The 22,346-nt window shown below is 32.9% G+C and overlaps 1 protein-coding gene across 1 annotated transcript; it reads left to right on the top strand.

Annotated features, from left to right (window-relative positions):
• Positions 1 to 61: 61 nt before the first annotated feature.
• LOC139507163 (5'-deoxynucleotidase HDDC2-like) lies at positions 62 to 21,341 on the top strand. The gene is made up of 6 exons (XM_071295666.1): positions 62 to 181; positions 6,246 to 6,370; positions 7,172 to 7,274; positions 11,733 to 11,801; positions 17,794 to 17,932; positions 21,161 to 21,341. Exons 1-6 carry the CDS (start codon positions 122 to 124, stop codon positions 21,250 to 21,252), a joined length of 588 nt encoding a protein of 195 aa, XP_071151767.1. The 5' UTR covers positions 62 to 121; the 3' UTR covers positions 21,253 to 21,341.
• The last annotated feature ends 1,005 nt before the right edge of the window (positions 21,342 to 22,346 follow it).

The following is a 22,346-nucleotide window of genomic DNA, read 5'->3' as shown; positions in this document are numbered from 1 at the left end:
ACCGTGATTGGCCTATCAAAACCGGAAGCACATTGTTTAATGACTGGATCCGATTTATAGTCTTTCTTTCTTCGCTGAAAGCTTGTTGAAAATACCAGTTTGTTGACAAAATACACAAAATATGGCCAAATCGAATATTGGAAAGCTGTTTGAATTTATGTCTTTGATGGGACAACTTAAGGTTGTTAATCGCTTTTAAAAGTCTTTTGAAATGAAAATCATGAAAAGTATTAACTTGCTGAAACTGACAGCGAAATAAAAAAATGGACATTGTTTGAAAACTTGGAAATTCCATTTTTTACAGTTGGTGAAAATTAAATAAAGGCAGTGTCTGCGCGTACCCGCATGCGGGTACGAATAGTCAAATTGCCGGTCTTGGCTGCGCGTACCCACATCCGGGTTTCTATTAAAATGCCATCGGATCGGGAATGAAACGTGAAATATATACGGAAATTATCGATAATATGGGATTTCGCGTAGAACGAGTGATCGAAGAGTATGAAAAATAATATTTTCAAATTGTATTTATTAAATAATGATACATAATATACATTGCAAAATTAAATGCACAATGAAGGAAAATGAAACTGTACAGTCCCTGTAAAAGAAAAACATGATAGTAATTAATACTAATATGAGGCAGGCATTACCTGTAAATGGGGACGAAGTCTGTATGAATTATTTTTTTGTAACTTAATTATTTGTCAAAAAAAAAAAGAAACGGAAATACCGTAACGTTTCCGAGTTTGGTTCTGTTGTTAGGGATTTTAGTTGTGACGTTATTTAAATTATGACGTCATATGCAATGTAAACAAAGAAACGCTATCATTAGGTAACGTTTTTTCATATCAAGGAATTATTAAAAATGAAATTGGTATTGCGTGTTTCTTCCTATTTTATACTAGACTGATAAATATATATTTTACTCAAAGTTTCATACAAACGAGACCGGAAAAAGGAAGTATATTGTACATTTCTGCGCAGGTCCGGGATTTCAAAACATGACATAAAAAAAATTCGTCCCCATATTATAAAATTAATAAAATTAAACAAATTATAGAACAATGTAGAAGCAAGTAATAATATCAATTTAAACCAATTATAAAAGATTCATGTAACTAATTAAGATTTGGAACAAATTTTACATATCCAATATGATTGTTTTGGCACAGATTTCAACCCTGCACATTTCAAATGTTGCCAGTCTAAACAGCAATCACATGCCAAAGAGTCCTGATCGTGTAGGTTTTTTTTACACTTTATACATATCCAGTTTCATGTTTCCCTTCTTTCCGTGATCTTACTTTTTAGTTGCTTCCAAGCTTCAGTGGTAAACATTTTTTTAATGCGCTGGAGGTTTACGTTTTCATCAAAAATTTTATTGTTTATAAGAGAAACATCAAGAAGGTTATTGACATCAGCCTTTGTTTTTTTCGGATATAATGTCATTCAGTGTGAATTTTTTTTATACAATTGTATGAAATTTAACGCCCTCTAGTTCTGTACAAATTTTTCTAATTCATGATAAGTCTGAAATGTCTTCCCCACAGTTATAATATCACTCTCTTCCATTTTAAGAAGATTAACTAACTGAGAAAAAACTGTTCACTTACCTATATATATACGGTACCACAATTTCCCGAGAAATACAAGAAAAACGTGATATCCCCAAAACAACTGATATTTCCCGAGAAAAAGTTTTTTTATAGTTTAATCACCGGTCATAATCTGACACGTTTAATCAAAATTATAAGGTAACAAACATAAGGTGTGAAATAAGCCATAAATAAGTTAAGTTTGTGATGACAGTAATTAAATCACATATAGTTTTTTTTTTTTTTAAATATTTTCAGAACATTAAAGTAGAAAGTCCCTGACTTAAGCGACTGCATGATGTCAGGATGTCAAAAATATAATGATTATAATTCAATAAATCTCAATTTATCTAGTTTAATGAGCTATATTTCCTAAATTGTAAAATGAATATATATGCATTAACAAGTAAATATTTAACATCTCTCTCTTAAATATTCAAACAATTGTATACTGATCCTTTGTGTCTTTTTGTCCTTTGACTTTCTGTCCGCCAACGTACATTTGTCAGCTAGGTCAAGTTTTTACCCACTAAAAAGTGTTTTTCTTGAGGTTTATTTTTAGAAATATCTTATTAATTATGGATCAAAATTTAAGAATTCACGTTTTTCGCAAGTTTAAGAATGTCACATTTTCGCAAGTTTTTGAATTTTTATTTTTTTTTCAATAAAATTCATGTATTGAAAGATGACTTCTTATTTTATATTTAATTCCTTTGCGAAATAAAAAAGTTATTAGCATTTTTATTTGGTCCTGTCATTGTCGATGTTGGCCCGCCTGTCATTATCGTTGTCGTTGGTTAGGTCATGTTTTCTGACGTTTTAAAAAAAAGAAATCTATTTATTTCTTCTTACATCGACATATAAAATGATAAAATCTTATTATATTTCAAATTTTAGATAAATCCTTTGAGAAATGAAAAAGTTATTAGCATTTTTTATTTAGTCCTGTTATTCGGTCCTGCCATTCGATGGATATAACACGATACAAGATATAAAAATCGATTTTATGAAGATTGCGTGTACTTTTATTAAATATGAACGCCTTAAACCTTATTATTGTATGCTGTTACACTAATTTAAGCAGTACAACACCTATATAACACCATTAAAAATCTTTTTCTCGGGATATATCAATTTGTTTTTGGGATATTACGTTTTTCTCGTATTTCTCGGGAAATCGTGGTACCCATATATATATGTGTATATTTATAAAAATTCTGAGTAGTTTTAATCAATTTACTCACTAATTACAACAAATTCCATATATATTTCACGTTTCATTCCCGATCCGATGGCATTTTAATAGAAAACCCGATGTGGGTACGCGCAGCCTAGAATGGCAATTTGACTATTCGTACCTGCATGTGGGTACGAGCAGACACTGCCTTAAATAAAATTACTTACCTCACCAAAAAATCCACCCTCCCATTCAACTATTTTTTTTTAGCTCACACAATATTAACTTCATTTTTTTCTAGTTTTCTTATGAATATGGGCCTTTGCCAATTATTGTGATTGTGTTTGTGCCAATAAAATTTTTGTATTTGTATGATATAGTCATACTATAGAAAGTCCCGGTATGAGATCACACTGTCAGCATGGTCAGAAGTGTTGGTATATATCTTATGAAAGATTTTTTACTGTCATCAGTACAAATACCCGTGGGCATAATTGGAAATTAGCAAAACCTAGATGTAACACTTCTTTTCCATTAAGACATTTCTCACAACGAATTATTAATGATTGGAATAACCTACCAGTTGAAGTTATTTTATCAAAAACTGTGGAAGCCTTTAAAATTAGTATAGACCGTCATTGGGAGTAAGTTATGTATCAGTTAAGAAATTGATGAGGACACAAATAGTTTTCTATATAACTTTTTAATTGTGTGAAATATTGCACCAAATCATGTAGGATTAATGATTGTATCAGTTTTGAAAGTGTACCAAAATTTGGTGGGCTAAAAAGGATAGGATCCTTCTATATGACAGGTATACTCGTGTTACATACCCAGTCCTATACATGTATTGACTATTGAAAGAGAGTAAAATATGTTGGTATTTATAAAATAGGATCAAGGCCTTAACTAGGCATCTTATTTTAGTGAGGCAAAATAATTGAGCCGAGCGAAGCAAGGCGAAATTTTTTTTTTTGGAAGGTTTGAAATGCATGGTGCAAAATCCTGCATTCTAGGCATTTTAAGAGAGTTTGATAATGTTTTGAATTTGGACACTTTTTATATAAATTTTTCATATTATATAAGACTTTTACTAACACCAAATTTTTAACAACTTTATTTAAATCTGAAATTTATATGTAAGATAATCATCCAAATATCACTGATTTGAGTCTGCTGCCAGAACATAGAACAAACATCGATTCAGTAGAGTTTGCCAAATTTTTCTATTGCCGGTTCAGTCAAATCGTTTCAGAATCATAATTTGGTCTGCTGATATCCTTATCACGATGAACATGGAGCATGGCATGACCGCACAATCTCTCGCCACTCATGCATGCTCTTTTCCAAGTTTTCAGTCGTTTCAGGGCAGTCTGTGTTTCTAAAGGTAGCACATTATCATCAACACAACGATCAATGTCTTCTTCCAATTCCTTCTCCATCAGCAATTTGGTAGCAGCGTCGGTAGTAACAGTTTTGTTTGCAAAAGGGAATTAAGCTTTCCTGTAAGCACCATCATACAGTCGCGGTTACAAAATATTAAACTCGCTTTTATGCTGACAAAGAGTAGACAAACTAGGGATAAAATGAGATAAGATACAGGTATATGATTATATCTATAGAGTAAGTATATATGATATGGGTACAGGGGAAATTGGAATGGAGTACATGTAGGTCCGTACCCGGTAATTTCCAATTATTTCTGGAAATAGTTGGTGGTATTTTAGTTCCAGAATCTATAAATTCAGGGGTTAGGGGTTGGGGTGTCCGATCCCGAAACCCCTATATCATGTATATAAAGAAACGAAATTCCGTAGTCCCAAATAAGTAAAGACAAAATCCTGTGTTAAAGGTTCTTCCATTCCTCAATAATATCAAATTGGAATATGGGATATTCTTTCAATTTTTAAGGTTAAAGAAACATGGATAAAAACTAATCCATGCATGTTTCATATTATTTATATATTATTTGTTTGTAAAGAGAAAGATTAAAGTTCGTGAATTGAATATGCAGACAGGACTGCCCCCTTGCGATGCCCAGTACTTGATTTGTCAAAAGTTGGTGAAACGGAGAAATTAATACGCAGACAGGACTGCCCCTTCTGAACATTTTTGCTGAAGACCAGTACTTGATTTGTCAGTCTACTTATCGTTTTTGGATTGTACTAATGAAGTTATATGCAATACTCCATTTACTCAGACTCTGTTCACAAAAAAATTAGTTTACTAGAATTATTCCTTCTTTACCTTCAGTGTCGCTTTTCCTTTTTCTGCAAGAGCGCTGTTTTTAACTAGAGATCCATGATGATTATCGTTACTAGGTTAATGTAATCGAGAAACATCACCCGTTGAGATGCTGGGTTATATCCAGGAAGAATAGTTTACAAATAGTTTTAAAGGAATGATGACAAGTTATAGAAATCAAGGTTGAGACAGAACAACAAATGACTATTATATTTATATATATGTATACAAAAATTTAATCAGTGTGGAAATTTTAGTGAGGCAGTTGCCTCACTTGCCTCAAGGGTAGTTACAGCCTTGAGGATGTGGTATAATTGCCATTGAAACAACTATTTAAAAGATACAAAAATGAGGTAGAGGTTTCCACATTAACAATGATAACCCTCTTTTTCCCTATGGCCTTTGACAATGAGCAAAACCTATACCCTACATTTGTAATACATGTTTAGTAATTAATAAAGAGGCCTGTCATGTCCTATGGTTGCTAACATGAAAAAAATTTGGTCTCTGATGGAAATTTGTCTATTTAAGTAATTTAATCTCCTTGTATTTTTTGTATTAAGACATTCTGGAGAGGACATAATAGTTTCTTCTTCACCAGTGGCAAGTACAAATAAGTCAGTGAAATTACAATAGAAGAAATTTCTATGTCGTACAAGAAACTAACAAAATGAACAACAAAGCAGGCGCGGATCCAGAGGGGGGTTCCGGGGGTTGGAACCCCCCCTTTTTTTGGACGATCAATGTATTTGAATGGTGACATGTAGTTGGAACCCCCTATTTGTCCTGGGTTAGGAACCCCCCCTTTTTAAAATGGCTGGATCCACCCCTGCAAAGTTCTGTTTGACTTCTTGTTGGGACCATCAAACTTTGTGGAAAAGGTACACACACTTTTAATGACTTGGAGCAACCAGAAATTTGAGCTTTGTCACATCCTTGTATGGGACAGTGTACCTGAATTCTGGAAAAAAGAATATATGTATTTTAATTCAGATTGCAAAATTTTCTATATACAAACAGTAAAATTTAGATCTTGACATGGATTATGATTCTTAGTATCTTATCCTTAAAAATCTTATAACTTTCATGACTTTCATGACTTCATCATGTTCATTTATCTGCATTGATGAAATTATGAAAAAAAAATGTTGTTGGACAACTGCACCACAGCATAATTATATCAAATATTATGACATTTTATACATTGGTAATTTATATATGTTTTTCAGAGAGTAAAGAGAACTGGTTGGGTGTTGAAACATGTAGACGAACCAGAGAGTGTATCTGACCACATGTACAGAATGGCTACTTTATCTTTCTTGGTAGATCCCAGTACAGGGTTGAACAAAGAAAAGTATTTATTTCAGAATTGAATGCTTCTTTTTGTAAAATCATTGGGTTGTAAAGCGTTGACCGAAGTACATTTTGTATGTGCGCACGGTCAACGCTTTTATAACCCTATGAAATTACTAAAAGAAGCATTCATTACTTATACATGTATACCGGTAATTACTCTTTTTTTTCCCGCTATGATCATGAAAAATCGATTTTTATTATTTATTTATTTACCGCATTACCTGTGCCCTTTTTGTGATAGCATGTGTCATCATGAATATTAAACTTAATTAGAATATGAAGGTGAATTTTAGTATGGCACACAAGCGTTGTTATCCAATCAAAATAATGTATTCTTCTGAAACATACATGTGTCAGATGTAATTATTTAGTTTTCAAAACTTGAGCAAAACAAAATGTAAAGTGGTTTGATGGATCCCAATTACTTATTGGTTTTAATTAAGGGGATGTGGCTTAATCATGTTAACATGGTTAATAGCCAATGAAACAATTATGCATAAATCAAACAGATCACACAGATAAAGAACAACAACAATAGATCTTCAGCATGTTCAGCAATTAACTAAACCGGTACTGTAAAAATCTCTCCACTTATCCCTCTCAGTTTGAAAAAGAGAAGTCACTTCTCCCTATGATTTTGAAGTAGTGTGAGCCCTGAATATGTAAATTACTATATTATTTATGTGCCCTATTAGGTATATATATTCGACAACCAAGTGCCCTTTTTGAAAACATTAACCATGTTAACCATGCTCTTATTCAGTTCTAGATTCACTACTTGTATACTGATATATTTCAGATGTATAAAGTTGTCATTAGTACATGATATGGCAGAGAGCATAGTTGGAGATCTGACACCAGCTGATCGTGTTGACAAATCAGAGAAACATATAAGAGAAGAAGTAAGTCTATATATAGAATACGATACATGATGTACAATAAAACCTGCCTCTAAAAGACACCAGAGGGACAGTCAAACTCATAAATCAAAAATAAATTGACAATGCCATGCCATGGGTAAATTAACAATCTTTCAGATAAATCAACCAGTCCATCACATGATCGGAATGTGTACAAAATAATACCGGAAGTTTGAAAATTTAAAAACAATACCCTGATTTTTGATTGGATAGCGCTTCAGTCTGCCCAAATACTACAGCGGTAAATTACAATAGCACTAAAACGGCTTGGGGAGAACACTGCATGGGTAAAAGAGAAAAAGACAGACAAACATAAGTACATAAATACAACATTAAAAAATAAGGACTACCGGTTAGCTCATGTTAATACAAACCAAGTAATACATGTAGGTCTAATTCAGTGGATCACAGTCGTGATAAGGGAACAAATGGAACAGGATTGTAGTTCAGACAAAAGGAACATATCCACTATCATCTGTGAAACTTATATTCCATAATGGTTAAACAACTAGTTATGGCGTCACTAAGGGTCACTTTCAGACCCTGCTGGATGTGATTGGCAACAGTCAATGTAGGAAACTGAATATTTAAGAAGCTTGTTTGAAAAGTCACCTCTCTTGAATGGACACTTTAATACTTACCAATACATTCAATAGTCAGAGGAATGACTGTAATTAGTGATTTTAAATCATTCAGTTAAGGATTTTCTTAGGTGAGGTTAGGTGAAAATTAATAAATTAAGAAGTTAAAATTGATACTATAAGCAGGTAGAGCACTCTTTAAGGATAAAAAATAAGTTAAAAATATTGATAGATCTTGGACCTCCTTTTCGAGATATTTGAGATTTAAAATATGGCGGGAAAAGACTGACTCGGACTTTTACCTTTTATTTGCATTGATATTATTTCGGTCTCAAAACCAAAGAAAGAAAATCAAGAATCTTCTAAAATTTTGGTAAATGACCTTTCATGAGCTAATATATCGTATATGAAAAAATAAATGGGTGTTATTAGAAATAATGTGTATTTTATCAAAATTTTAAACATACAGATCTAAGAAGATGTGGTATCATTTCCAATGAGTCAACTCTCCATCCAAATTAAATCACACTTTAGTGACTTTGTGAAAGTAAACCATTCTAGGTCAAAGTAAGGCCTTCAACATGGAGCCTTTACTTACTCCAAACAACAAGCTATAAATGGCCCCAAACATGACTAGTGAAAAACCATTCAAACTGGTAAACCAACGGTCTAATCTATATAAAAAAACAAGAATCTAGAAACACTTATGAAGGGTTATCATATGTATACAGAGATTGCCAGCTGAAGCACGCCTCATGGTGCAGTATAAACTTGCTGTGTTGAAGACCCATTGTTGGCTTTCAGTTGTTTTCTGCTCTTTGGTTGGGTTGTTGTCTCTTTGAAACATTCCCCATTTCCATTCTCAATTTTATTTGATAATTTGAGCATTATAATTAGTTCCAGAATCAGTTGGAGTGGGGTGCTCATTTTCGCCATATCTTTCCATGTTTTCTTCAGTTTATGTTCAGGTCTTTATGTTTTTGAAGTATACTGATATTTCTATATGACGATAACTTCAAATGCAAAATATTCTTAGCTTGAAAACGTGTTTGTTTTGAGAAAAATCATCTGAAAAGTTGGATTAAAGGGTGTTTAAAATTTCCTGACTTTTTGTCAACGGGGGACACATATTCGCAGTTTTTACACATCTATTTGAAACCAAATAACTGCAGCTTTAAACAATATTTATCAAATAAATTTCATTATAGATGAATAGTAGACATTTGAAAAGTGTAAAAAACTGAAAGTTAGGGCAATCAGTTAAAGAATTACTAAGACATACTTCTCTGAAATCCTTTTTTTCATTCAGGAAATTGGCTGAAAATCGTAGTCCGTTTTTCGGTCCTTTGCGGTAAGTGCAGAAATTTGGTCTCATTTTCAAAACTAATCATATTTGTTATAAAAATATAATTTATCGGCATATTTCTGCCATTTCAGCCATTCTTTGAAGTTTTTACACCTCAAAATCATAAAACGGCGAAATTGTGTCCACAGCGAATATGAGCGCCCCTCTCTATCAGCATTATATTTTTAATCTACAATAAAATAAAATGGCTAAGTTTAGTGATTGATTTGTACTTCTTACAAAGGTGACTATTAAAGAAAGACTAGGCACAACAAAATGTATGTGTGTTTACTGTACTCCTACATAAACATATTCTTATTTTTACCCCCTACCTTTAAGTTTTTTTTACCATTTTTGAATAATTTAATTTTGGATGTAACACGTCTTCTGATTGGCTGACGTAATTTTGTTATCAGCTCATAGACATAATTTAGTCATGTGACCTTGACATCATCAACGGTTTTTCATGGTTTTCTACAGTTTAAAATGGAATTTAGAATTAAATTATAAGAAATGACTGTAAGATTTTTTCTGTCTATTCGAAATAACATAAAAAATGTGGTGCACACTGTTAAATAACCGGCTACGCGCATTATTCAGTGTGCACCAAATTTTTTATGTTATTTCTTCATAGACAGAAATAATATTACAGTCATTCCTAAATTAAGCACTGCTTAAGTCACAATGTTGCTCCCATAGATATAATAGACTCAATGTAAAACTAATAATAAAATTAAACAAAAATCCCTACTCTATTTTTGATCAGTATGAAACAGTAAACACACATACTTTTTTGTTTGGCCCTCCACTATTACTTACAACATATCTGGTCAAATTGTTACTTTTAAAAGCGATTTAAGAACTAAATCATTGAAGTAATTCCTCTGTATGGCAAAGAGTGAACATTGAATGAAGTTGTCTACATTAAAACACACTCTATATATAATATATATATATAAAAATTAGGAGTATAAATTTATCTTCCTTAGAACACACTCTGTATAAAAATTAGAAGAATGAACTTATATAGAGAAGAAGATGTAGTATGATTGTCAATGAGACAACTCTCCACAAGAGACCAAAATGAAACAGAAATAAACAACTATAGGTCACAGTACGGACTTAAACAATGAGCAAAGCCCATACCACATAGTCAGCTATAATAGGCCCCGATAAGACAATGTAAAACAATTCAAACGAAAAAACTAACAGCCTTATTTATATAAAAAAATGGACGAAAAACAAATATGTAGCACATAAACAAACAACAACCACTGAATTACAGGCTCTGACTTGGGACTCTTAAAACACACTGTAAAAATTAGAAGAATGAAGTTACCCTTACAACACACTCTGTATACAAACTAGGAGATGCGATATGATTGTCAATAAAACAACTATCCACCAGAAGTCTGTTAAATGTATTTAATACAAGCAATACAAGCAAGGGATATAATTACGATACTGTTGTCAAGTCATTAAAGATTGAATATTTCGGCGTTAATATTGAGTCACTGATAAGGTCTTTGCATCGGAACTAAACACATTTATTCTAAAAACAGTTGTTGGCATGACACGGGTTATGTTCTTCTCATATATGTTATGATGGTATGATACTTAACCCCTAACGGGAAGGATTGTGCCTGATGTTCATATGATGAAATCATAATCTTTCAGTCAGTTTAATTGAAGTCTGGAGCTGGCATGTCAGTTAACTGCTAGTAGTCTGTTGTTATTTATGTATTATTGTCATTTTGTTTATTTTCTTTGGTTACATCTTCTGACTTCAGACTCGGGACTTCTCTTGAACTGAATTTAAATGTGCGTATTGTTATGCGTTTACTTTTCTACATTGGTTAGAGGTATAGGGGGAGGGTTGAGATCTCACAAACATGTTTAACCCCGCCGCATTTTTGCGCCTGTCCCAAGTCAGGAGCCTCTGGCCTTTGTTAGTCTTGTATTATTTTAATTTTAGTTTCTTGTGTACAATTTGGAAATTAGTATGGCGTTCATTATCACTGGACTAGTATATATTTGTTTAGGGGCCAGCTGAAGGACGCCTCCGGGTGCGGGAATTTCTCGCTACATTGAAGACCTGTTGGTGACCCTCTGCTGTTGTTTTTTATTTGGTCGGGTTGTTGTCTCTTTGACACATTCCCCATTTCCATTCTCAATTTTAATTGATAATTAAAACAACCATACAGCTTTCAATAATGATAAAAGTTTTAACTGTATTGTCTTAATAGTTGGCTCTTCATATCTCTGTGTCAACAGATTATTTGGGCTATTCCATAAAATGTATGTGGGGAAGGAAGGGAAGTATAATTGTTAAATGTGGGTCATGGGTCTGTCTTTAGTACAGGTCTATTACCATAATACGAAATTATCTAAAAAATGGTTCTTGGTTGTAAGGAAATTTGAAAGTCCCTTTCTTCCCTCCCACATACAATTCAATGGTAATTATAAAGCCTTAATAATTTGGTATTTTTTTTATGCTTGGCTTTATTTTTGTAGATGGCTATGAAGCATATATCAGATTTAGTTAGTGAAGATTTAAGTAAAGAACTGTTTTCTCTATGGGAGGTAAGTCTTTCATAAACAAATTGAATTATAGTTAGATTTTTCCATTTGGCTGCCATTTTGTCAGACCATCTGGTTTAATTCTTATATTTGACTTACTAAGTTTTTCATTGGCGGATCTAGGGAAGGGGGGGGGGGGGGGGGGGGTCTGGGGTTTGGAACCCTTCTTTTTTTTGGACGATCAATGCATTTGAATGGGGACATGTAGTTGGAACCCCCCCTTTTGTCCTTGGTTAGGAACCCCCTTTTAAAATTGCTGGATTAGCCCCTGTTTTTTAATATAAACAATGGAGGGTGTCTAAAAAGTAATCTTTAGTAGATCAATGTGCTGCATTATATAAGGCTTTAACAGAAGAAAACTTTTCAGAACACTACATTTTCATAAGTTTTGAGGACAGTTTGAAAAGTTAATTTCTGAAGGAATTTGTGCAAATTGACTTATTAAATGGAGACAAGGGGTGATAACTCTATCCAAAAAAGTTGCATATTAAAAGTCTTCTGAATTTTTTCTATTAAAGAAAACAAATAGTTTTTGGATGAAACTTAGATATTGCTCTTGATTCTTTATGCAGCTTGTTGATACTATATTTTTATACACCCGCTTTAAAAAAAGTTGGGGTATGCTGTTTTCCTCTGTATGTCTATCCATCCTTCCATCTGCCCCTTGACAACTTTTATCAGGAACTTTGAAATTTGGTTTCAGTTTTTTTATAAGTCAGTTTTACCGTGTGATGTGTTTTCAGATTGATCACTCAACAACTTCCTGTTTACAGAACATTGGTATCATTTTAGCCAAGTTAAAAATTTTCCTCGGATCTTTCTCAGTAACTACAATACATGGATTCTGAAATTTGGTTTCAGGTTTTACATAAGTCAGCTACACAGTGTGATGCCTTTTCAGATTCATCGCTTAACAACTTCCTGTTTACCAAAACATTTAGGCAAGGGTATCATCAGTGAGCAGTAGCTCACACTTTCACTTGTTTCTCTTGTGTTCATCAATTGCATGAAATATGCAGGAAATCTAACCATTATAGTTTATCTAAGCTTGTTTGAATTTGTGTAGGTGACAGGGGCATTTTGTGTCACCCTTGATTTTCCATCTTTCTATCCTTCTATCCAATATTTGTTTGTTTGAAGCTTGAGCAGTGTCATTAGTGATCTCAGACACATTCTTCTGTTATTAAACACCAGCTGGTTATGTTTTCGTGCATATGTCTACTTTTAAGGAATAATTATGCTTGGTATAAGGAGTAAACTTCCATCTGCCCTCTTGAAGATAAAGTATAATTGTCTTTTTAGCTCACCTGGCCGAAAGGCATTTTAAAAAATGTGTCCGGTGACCCGCCCAACCAACCAAGATGGCTGCCATGGCTAAAAATAGAACATAGGGGTAAAATGCAGTTTTTGGCTTATAACTCAAAAACCAAAGCATTTAGAGCAAATCTGACACGGGGAAAAATTGTTCATCAGGTCAACATCTATCTGCCCTGAAAAGTTCAGATGAATCGGACATTCCGTTGTTGGGTTGGTGCCCCTGAAATGGTAATTTTAAGGAAATATTGCTGTTTTTGGTTATTATCTTGAATATTATTATAGATAGAGATAAACTGGAAACAGCAATAATGTTCAGCAAAGTAAGATCTACAAATAAGTCAACATTACCAAAATGGTCAGTTGACCACTTTAGGAGTTATTGCCCTTTATAGTCAATTTTTAACTATTTTTAGTAAATCTTAGTAATCTTTTAGAAAAATCTTCTCCTCTGAAACTACTGGGCCAAATTTAACCAAACTTAGCCATAATCATCATTGGGGTATCTAGTTAAAAAAATGTGTCTGGTAACTCGGCCAACAAACCAAGATGGCCACCATGGCTAAAAATAGAACATGGGGGTAAAATGCAGTTTTTTGCTTATAACTCAAAAACCAAAGCATTAAGAGCAAATCTGACAGGAAGTAAAATTGTTGATCAGGTCACGATCTATCTGCCCTGGAATTTTCAGATGAATCAGATAATTGGTTGTTAGGTTGCTGCCCCTGAATTGGTAATTTTGAGGAAATTTTGCTGTTTTTTTTGTTATTATCTTGAATATTATTATAGATAGAGATAAACTGTAAACAGCAATAATGAACAGCAAAGTAAGAACTAAAAATAAGTCAGTATGACCAAAATAGTCAATTGACCCCCTAAGGAGTTATTGCCCTTCATAGTCAATTTTTAACAATTTTCTTAAAATTTGAAGATTTTCAATAACATTTTCCACAGAAAGTACTGTTATAGATAGAGATAATTGTAAGCAGCAAGAATGTTTAGTAAAGTAAGATCTACAAACACATCACCATCACCAAAACACAATTTTGTCATGAATCCATCTGTGTCCATTGTTTAATATTCACATAGACCAAGGTGAGCGACACAGGCTCTAAAGAGCCTCTAGTTTATCTGACAAAAGATTCAGTCTTGTACCTGTATATAAATACATCTACCGTACATCAGTTGGGTTGTTGTCTCTTTGATTCTTTTCCTTTCCATTCTCAATTTTACATAAATTTATGCTGTGTGTTGGATATTTATTAATTTTTTTGATAAATTAAATGTGATGTTAACTAAGCTCAATCAGGGCTCACGCTACCAGTCACTTCCGTCATCGGACATTTTCAATTTTTACCAAGTTGATGAAACATCAATTTTTTTATTGAAAATTAAAGAAATTCAGACATAAACGATTCATAATCTTTAGAAAAAAGGTTGAAGCATTGTCTTCGCAGTGTGTAGCAGGTTATTTGATAAAAATACAACTTTTTATCACTTCGTGCATAATTTTTCCGCAAGTCAGTTTCGGTGCTTGTTAGTGTTACTCGAAAACATACATCAACCTCAATTTCGGCGGCAAAATAAGTTTGTTACTTCATTTAAACGTGATAAAAGTTGCCTCCAGTAAATTTTTTATCCATTTATTGCATTAAAAACGTCATGTTCCTTTCCAAATAACTTGTCAAACATCGTTTATTTTTGTAAATTTTCTTGCATTCGTCCGCCATTGACCGATTTCTAAACTCTGGATCTGAACTGGACCAGCTATGACCGAAATCCGTACTTTTACAATAATTACTACGGATGCACGGATGGAACAGCTGACAGAAGAATATTGATCCCAAAGGGAAAAATTACGCATTCCACACGCATTAAGAGACTTTTGGTGACATCTAATTGATCGGTGTATATAATTCCCTATATTTTTTATGGATTGTTTCAAACTATTGATTAAAGTTGCTCAACTCTGAGACTATTATACTAATATCAATATATTATGGCCCAGCTTAATAACTTTTATATTTTTTTTATGAGAAACACTGAATGTCATACACAAGATAATTTTTAATTAAATTGTAATTGATATATTATAATTTCTTTACATTTTTTAAAATAATTTTATTTTTTTATTGCTAGATATTTAGTTGGTAGTTTCTCACAAGAACCTTAGTAAAACTTAAACAACTTTTAATTTCAAATGTTACTTTAATTGTATTTTTTTTACTCAGATATGAATTGAACAATATAAAAAGAACATTATTTACATATGGCCCTTTATACTATTGTACGTAAAATCCAAACATTGTATCGCACCGCGCCAATGAGCACTTCTCTTTCAAATCTCACCACTTCTCCCTATCAGTTTCAAAAAGAGAAGTCACTTCTCCCTATAATTCTGAAGTAGTGTGAGCCCTGCTCTATGTCATAAAAAAAGTGCAAACTTTCTTTTTTTAGAGTACAAATGTCCATTTAGAAAAAATGCAACTGTCCTATTATGATGACCATACACCCCAAGCTGGCAAATATGTTGTACTTCTCATCTTCATCAAATGGCCCCTAAATGATATAGATATTTCGACAGATATTAAGTACAGAAATGTATTAAAAATGACAAAGAATCATCAAACATTGTTAAGGTGGTACTCAACACCTTGACTAAAATTAATATGGCTCGTTTAATTTTCATAAAATTTTGACAAAATATTTACTTTGACCAAGGAGGTTATATGAGAAGGAGAGAGGACAAAAGACAATAATTACACATAAAATGTTACCGACTTTTCTGTAAGTGGGTGTTAATTAGTTGAGATCGACTCTTGTAACAGAGGGAGATTTTGTCATAATTACATACCCGAGTAAGAACGGAAACACCTGAGGTGTCATAAACTGACTGGATATACAATTATTGACATGTTAAAAAGATTTTTTGTGATATTTTTTTATTAAGTAATTAAAAATAAAATTTTATGTTAAAAGTAAACTTATTACCAATAGAAATGAAACAAATATCCGTCTAATTGCTGTCAATGTTAATATCAATAAACTCGATCATAGATACCAGGACTAAATTTTTTCTATACGCCAGATGTGCGTTTTGTCTACAAAAGACTCATCAGTGACACTTGAATCCAAAAAAGTTAAAAAGGCCAAATAAAGTACGAAGTTGACATGGTTGAAGTCACTTTTACGTTGTTCCCGATAAATTTTTCTATGTTTCAATTGGAAATATTCCTTTCAGTTGTTACCGGTCACCTAACTAAAGTACTTTGCATATTCGTATATTTTCTATGATTATTACCTGCCAATTCTCATAAACAGAAATTGAAAGGTGAAGCGAAAATCTTTGTTTAAAGCCCATGAAGTGTTGAATAAAAATAGCACACTAACTTTCCTTTAAACCCACATAACTTTGTCATTTCTTTATCTTTTTTCACCGTAGACAGACGATTGATTTTGAAATTGCGCGTCAAATCTTTTTCCATATCATAAACATCTATACACTGCATTGTTACCAAAAATACACCTGAACCTTAATAACCCAGTCACTGATAACAATCATGTGACACGTGCGATTTATCTAATAGCCCGAACTGCTTGCGTTAACAGCCCAGTACATCAGAGGGCCATGTCAAGTGGGTGATAAACATGTCGGTTTCTTTATAATTTTATCATTTTTCTCTGATCGAACTGCTATCCTGGGGATGCTAATTTTGTATTAAGCAGAGTGTTCACTCTCCTACTAATATAACCTCCTTGCTTTGACCTTTTGAAAAAGATATAAAAATTTCAGAAAACCTGAACCAATCACTTTCTCGGAATAAAAATGGTTGAATAGATAGCAGTTTGACAAAAACTAATTTTAATCATTGAGAAGCTTAATATTTCCTTAAAGGGGCACTAGCTACGATATATAAAAAAAAATAAAGTATGATTTTTTTTTAGATCAATCATTAATCAAATTGGAATAATGAAATAATAATTTGATTTTAGCGATCAATTTCCTTTAATTTTGTTGAAATAAGCGATTAAACATAATTTTTGACTGATTCACTTGCAAGTGAAAACGTCATCATCATTCTAACCGGTATTCATGTGAACTTCAAGTTAACCCCTAGCTAGAGATTGACAACGCATGCATTGTACGTGTACTGGTTATTTAAAGAAAAAGAATGTCAACAATGAAAGTGAAACTACGGTAAATCATTTGATTACTAATTCGATGCACATAAAATCATTCTTATATGGTTAAAAACAATGAGAAACATCTATTTTTAATCTATAAATAAAATCAAACAGACCTATAAAAATCCAATTGCACGTGTTGGTTTAATCTATTCGTATCTTTATTTTTGTTTACATGGCTTATATGGTCATCTGAGGTCAAATCGATAGTTAATTAGATGGCGTCTGGACTAAAATACACACGAAACGAACCTATATATTATCTACCCCAAGCTCTGTAAACTGTTTATTTTAGACTTTTGATAGTTTGGATAAATGTTTTACATTGTTATAAACCAAATATGAGAATTTGAGTCAAATCGGTTACAATGAATTTGACAGCTAGTGCCCCTTTAACAATACAATGTGATTATTTGTTTAGTTGATTTTACAGAGTTATCTCCCTGTAGTGTTAGGTACCATCTTAAAATGAAAGTTTGACTGTTTATTTTTATAGGAATATGAGCACCAGACTACACCAGAAGCAGTGTTCGTGAAGGATCTAGACAAGTTTGAGATGATATTCCAAGCACATGAGTATGAACAATTAGCCAAGAAACCAGGATCTTTACAAGAATTTTTTGATAGTACAAAAGGTATGTATATAGTTACTGTGGATTCACTTATTTTCGTGGATTCCCATTTTTCATGGATTAAGGAAACTTGCATGTTGGTGGATATTTAATTTTGTGGTTTTACCGAAGTTTTGCATACAATCTTATAGAAAATTTGTCATTCGTTGAACAGTTAATTTCGCGGATCATGTTTACCGTTGAAATCCATGAAAATTGGTTTCAGTATCAGACACATTCCTGATTTCCATTCTCAATTTTATCCAAACAAGTAATAATGAATCCATAGTAAGAAGGCATCTAATGTACTTGGTTTGATGAAAAATAATTGATTGCTGAATTTGGAATACTGTTTTCAGAATTTCTACTTAATAAAATATATGAAAAATGTGAATTTTGCCATAAATAAAAAAAGGATAATCACAAAAAGAGATTTTTGTCATGAGATATATAAATATTCTATCAAATTGAGAATGGCAATGGGGAATATGTCAAAAAGACAACAACCCGCCAAAAGAGCAGATAACAGCCGAAGGCCACCAATGGGTTGTCAACGCAGCAAGAAATTCCAGCATCTAGAGGTCGGCTTCAGCTGGCCACTAAACTAGAGGCTCTAAAGAGCCGGTGCCACTCACCTTGGTCTATGTGCAAATTAAACAAAGGACACAGATGGATTCAAGACAAAATTGTGTTTTGGTGATGGTGATGTGTTTGTAGATCTTACTTTACTGAACATTCTTGCTGCTTACAATTGTCTCTATCTATAATGAACTTGCCCCAGTAGTTACAGTGGAAAATGTTAGTAAAAATTAACAAATTTTATGAAAATTGTTAAAAATTGACTATAAAGGGCAACAACTCCTTAGGGGGTCAATTGACCATTTTGGTCATGTTGATTTATTTTTAGCTCACCTGGCCCGAAGGAAATTTTGCAGTTTTTGGTTATTATCTTGAATATTATAATAGATAGAGATAAACTAAACAGCAATAATGTTCAGCAAAGTAAGATCTACAAATAAGTCAACATGACCAAAATTGTCAGTTTACCCCTTAAGGAGTAATTGCCCTTTATAGTCATTTTTTAACAATTTTCATAAATTTTTGTTAATTTTTGTAAATTTTTAGAATATATTTTCCACTGTAATTACTGGGCCCATTGTTTACTATGCACATAGACCAAGGTGAGCGACACAGGCTCTTGAGAGCCTCTAGTTAGGTATTACTTTGCTGAACATTATTGCTGTTTACAGTTTATCTCTATCTATAATGATATTCGAGATAATAACCAAAAATGACAAAATTTCCTTAAAATTACCAATTCAGGGGCAGTAACCTAACAACGAGTTGTCCGATTTATCTGACAATATCAGGGCAGATAGATTTTCACCTGATAAACAATTTAAACCATGTCAGATTTGCTCTAAATGCTTTGGTTTTTTTTTTAGATATTAGCCAAAAACTGCATTTTACCCCTATGTTCTATTTTTAGACATGGTGGCAATCTTGGTTGGTTGGCAGGGTCACTGGACACATTTTTAAAACTATATACCCCAATAATGATTGTGGCCAAGTTTGGTTTAATATTGCCCGGCAGTTTCAGAGGAGAAGATTTTGTAAAAGATTACTAAGATTTAGAAAAATGGTTAAAAATCAAATATAAAGGTCAATAACTCCTTAAGGGGTCAACTGACCATTTTGGTCATGTTGAATTATTTGTAAATCTTACCTTGCTGAACATTATTGCTTTTTAGCTCACCGGGCTCAAAGGGCCGAGTGAGCTTTTCCCATCACTTGGCGTCCGGCCTCCGTCGTCCGTTGTCGTTGTCCGTCGTCGTCCTGCGTTAACTTTTACAAAAATCTTCTACTCTGAAACTACTGGGCCAAATTAAACCAAACTTGGCCACAATCATCATTGGGGTATCTAGTTTAAAAAATATGTCCAGTGAACCGACCAACCAACCAAAATGGCCGCCATGGCTAAAAATAGAACATAGGGGTAAAATGCAGTTTTTGGCTTATAACTCAAAAACCAAAGCATTTAGAGCAAATCTGACATGTGGTAAAATTGTTTATCAGGTCAAGATCTATCTGCCCTGAAATTTTTCAGATGAATCGGATAACTTGTTGATGGGTTCCTGCCCCTGAATTGGTAATTTTAAGGAAATTTTACTGTTTTTGGTTATTATCTTGAAAATTATTATAGATAAAAATAAACTGTAAACAGCAATAATGTTCAGCAAAGTAAGATCTACAAATAAGTCAACATGACCGAAATGGTCAGTTGACCCATATAGGAGTTATTGCCCTTTATAGTAAATTTTTAACCATTTTTCGTAAATCTTAGTAATCTTTTACAAAAATCTTCTCCTCTGAAACTACTGGGCCAAATTTATCCAAACTTGGCCACAATTATCTTTGGGGTATTTAGTTTAAAAAATGTGTCTGGTGACCCGTTCAACCAACCAAGATGGCCGCCACGGCTGAAAATAGAACATAGGGTTAAAATGCAGTTTTTGGCTTATACCAATTCAGGGGCAGCAACCTAACAATGGGTTGTCCAATTCATCTGAAAATTCCAGGGCAGATAGATCTTGACATGATAACGATTTTACCCCTGTCAGATTTGCTCTAAATGCTTTGTTTTTTGAGATATAAGCCAAAAACTGCATTTTACCCCTATGTTCTATTTTAAGCCATGGCATCCTACTGGTTGGTTGGCTGGGTCACCAGACATATTTTAAACTAGATACCCCAATGATAATTGTGGCTAAGTTGGTGTAATTTGGCCCAGTAGTATCAGAGGAGAGGATTTTTGTAAAAGTTAACAACGACAGACGATGACAATGAAGACGGATGCCAAGTGATGAGAAAAGCTCACTTGGCCCATCGGTCCGTGCCAGATGAGCTAATAAAAATGTTGTACTAGGTCAGTAAAATTGGACGTCATACTAGACTCCAAAAAATAAATGAACTAAAATTAAAAATCATACAAGGCTAAGAAATAGCCAGAGGTTCCTGACTTTGTACAGGCAGAAAAATGAGACTGGGTTTAAAACAGATTTTGTGATCTATCAACACTCAGTCTCTAGATATATGTAGCCCACAATGTTAGAGAGAGTCTATTTCAGAAGAACCTTTAGTTTGATGTGGAAGATTTCAAAGTTTACTACAACATTGACACTACTGTAAATCTTGTATATAAACATATTAAAAAGCTGATAATGTGTATAATGAATTTATTTTTTGTTTAAGGTAAATTTAAGACTCCACAAGTTCAAGAATGGGTGAAGGAATTAGAAGAGACTAGAGCACAGTATCATGAGAAAGATACAGAAGGGACATGATATTAATGTAAATTACTACTGATCATGTACCAGCTAACAATGCAGCAAACATTTTATTTATTTGATATTATATTTCATATGATGGTGCACAGCTTGTGTTCAATTTTTATGAAGGTCTCAAACTGCCTTGTTTTAATTTGTACAAGTTATCTCCCTTTAAGTCAAATCATCATCATAGATTGATTAATTGCTGGTGTTTAATACCCCTTTCTCTTTAGGGGTTTAGTATGCAGAGAGAACATAAGCCAAACAAGTGAAAGACCTGAGGATGCTTGTACTAAATAACTTAAATTATGGCAATTTATTGTAAAATGTTAAAGGTCCTTAAGCATGTTTATTTAAAAGTTTGGTAAGTACTGTGTTACTTATTTCAATCTCTGCACAGCCTTTTATATAATAATGTGTTCATTTATCATATTTATATTCTGTTTTTAACAAAATAAGATTGTCTGATGGTTTTTGATTTTTGCTCAATTATTTAAATTGTTCTACTTTTGTTGATGCAATATACTGTAAATTTAGAAATTATTGAGGTTTTAATTAAGTGCTAGTCTACCTAAGAATCAGGTAGTGGTGAACACATGACAAACAAAACCCCACTCAGGTTGACATTAATTTATGTTCAAAATGTATAATGATGCAAAAATCTACCATTCGTTTCATTGTCCTGTTCTGGTAATTGGAGATAAAATTTGGTTACAATGCACTAGAAATTAACAATTAAGGAGAGATAACTCTGTTATTTTCTATCATTCTAACCATAGTTTGTCTAAAGATTTCTCAAGTTACCAGACACGCATACACTAAAGACCTACCATTTCTAACTCAGGATGAGTGTTACTTCAAAATAGGATGGCTAGGTAGATGGGTTTTTTATTACAGCCATGTTTTGATTTTTTTCAAAATTGCCTGATTCTTACAAAGACTGGCACTTTAAAATGCACATAATGCAGCTGTGAAAATCACAATAATAAGAACTCACATTCTGATATCTGATACATGTATATGTACACAGAATTTTCTGAAATCGCAATAATCAATCTCACATTATTGTCCATTTTTCAAAAATTGCTATAATAAATGTACCCAATTAT

This window comes from Mytilus edulis, unplaced genomic scaffold (genome assembly GCF_963676685.1).
Source record: "Mytilus edulis unplaced genomic scaffold, xbMytEdul2.2 SCAFFOLD_687, whole genome shotgun sequence".
NCBI classification, from domain to species: domain Eukaryota; kingdom Metazoa; phylum Mollusca; class Bivalvia; order Mytilida; family Mytilidae; genus Mytilus; species Mytilus edulis.
This window is presented reverse-complemented; position numbering and strand designations above follow the sequence as displayed.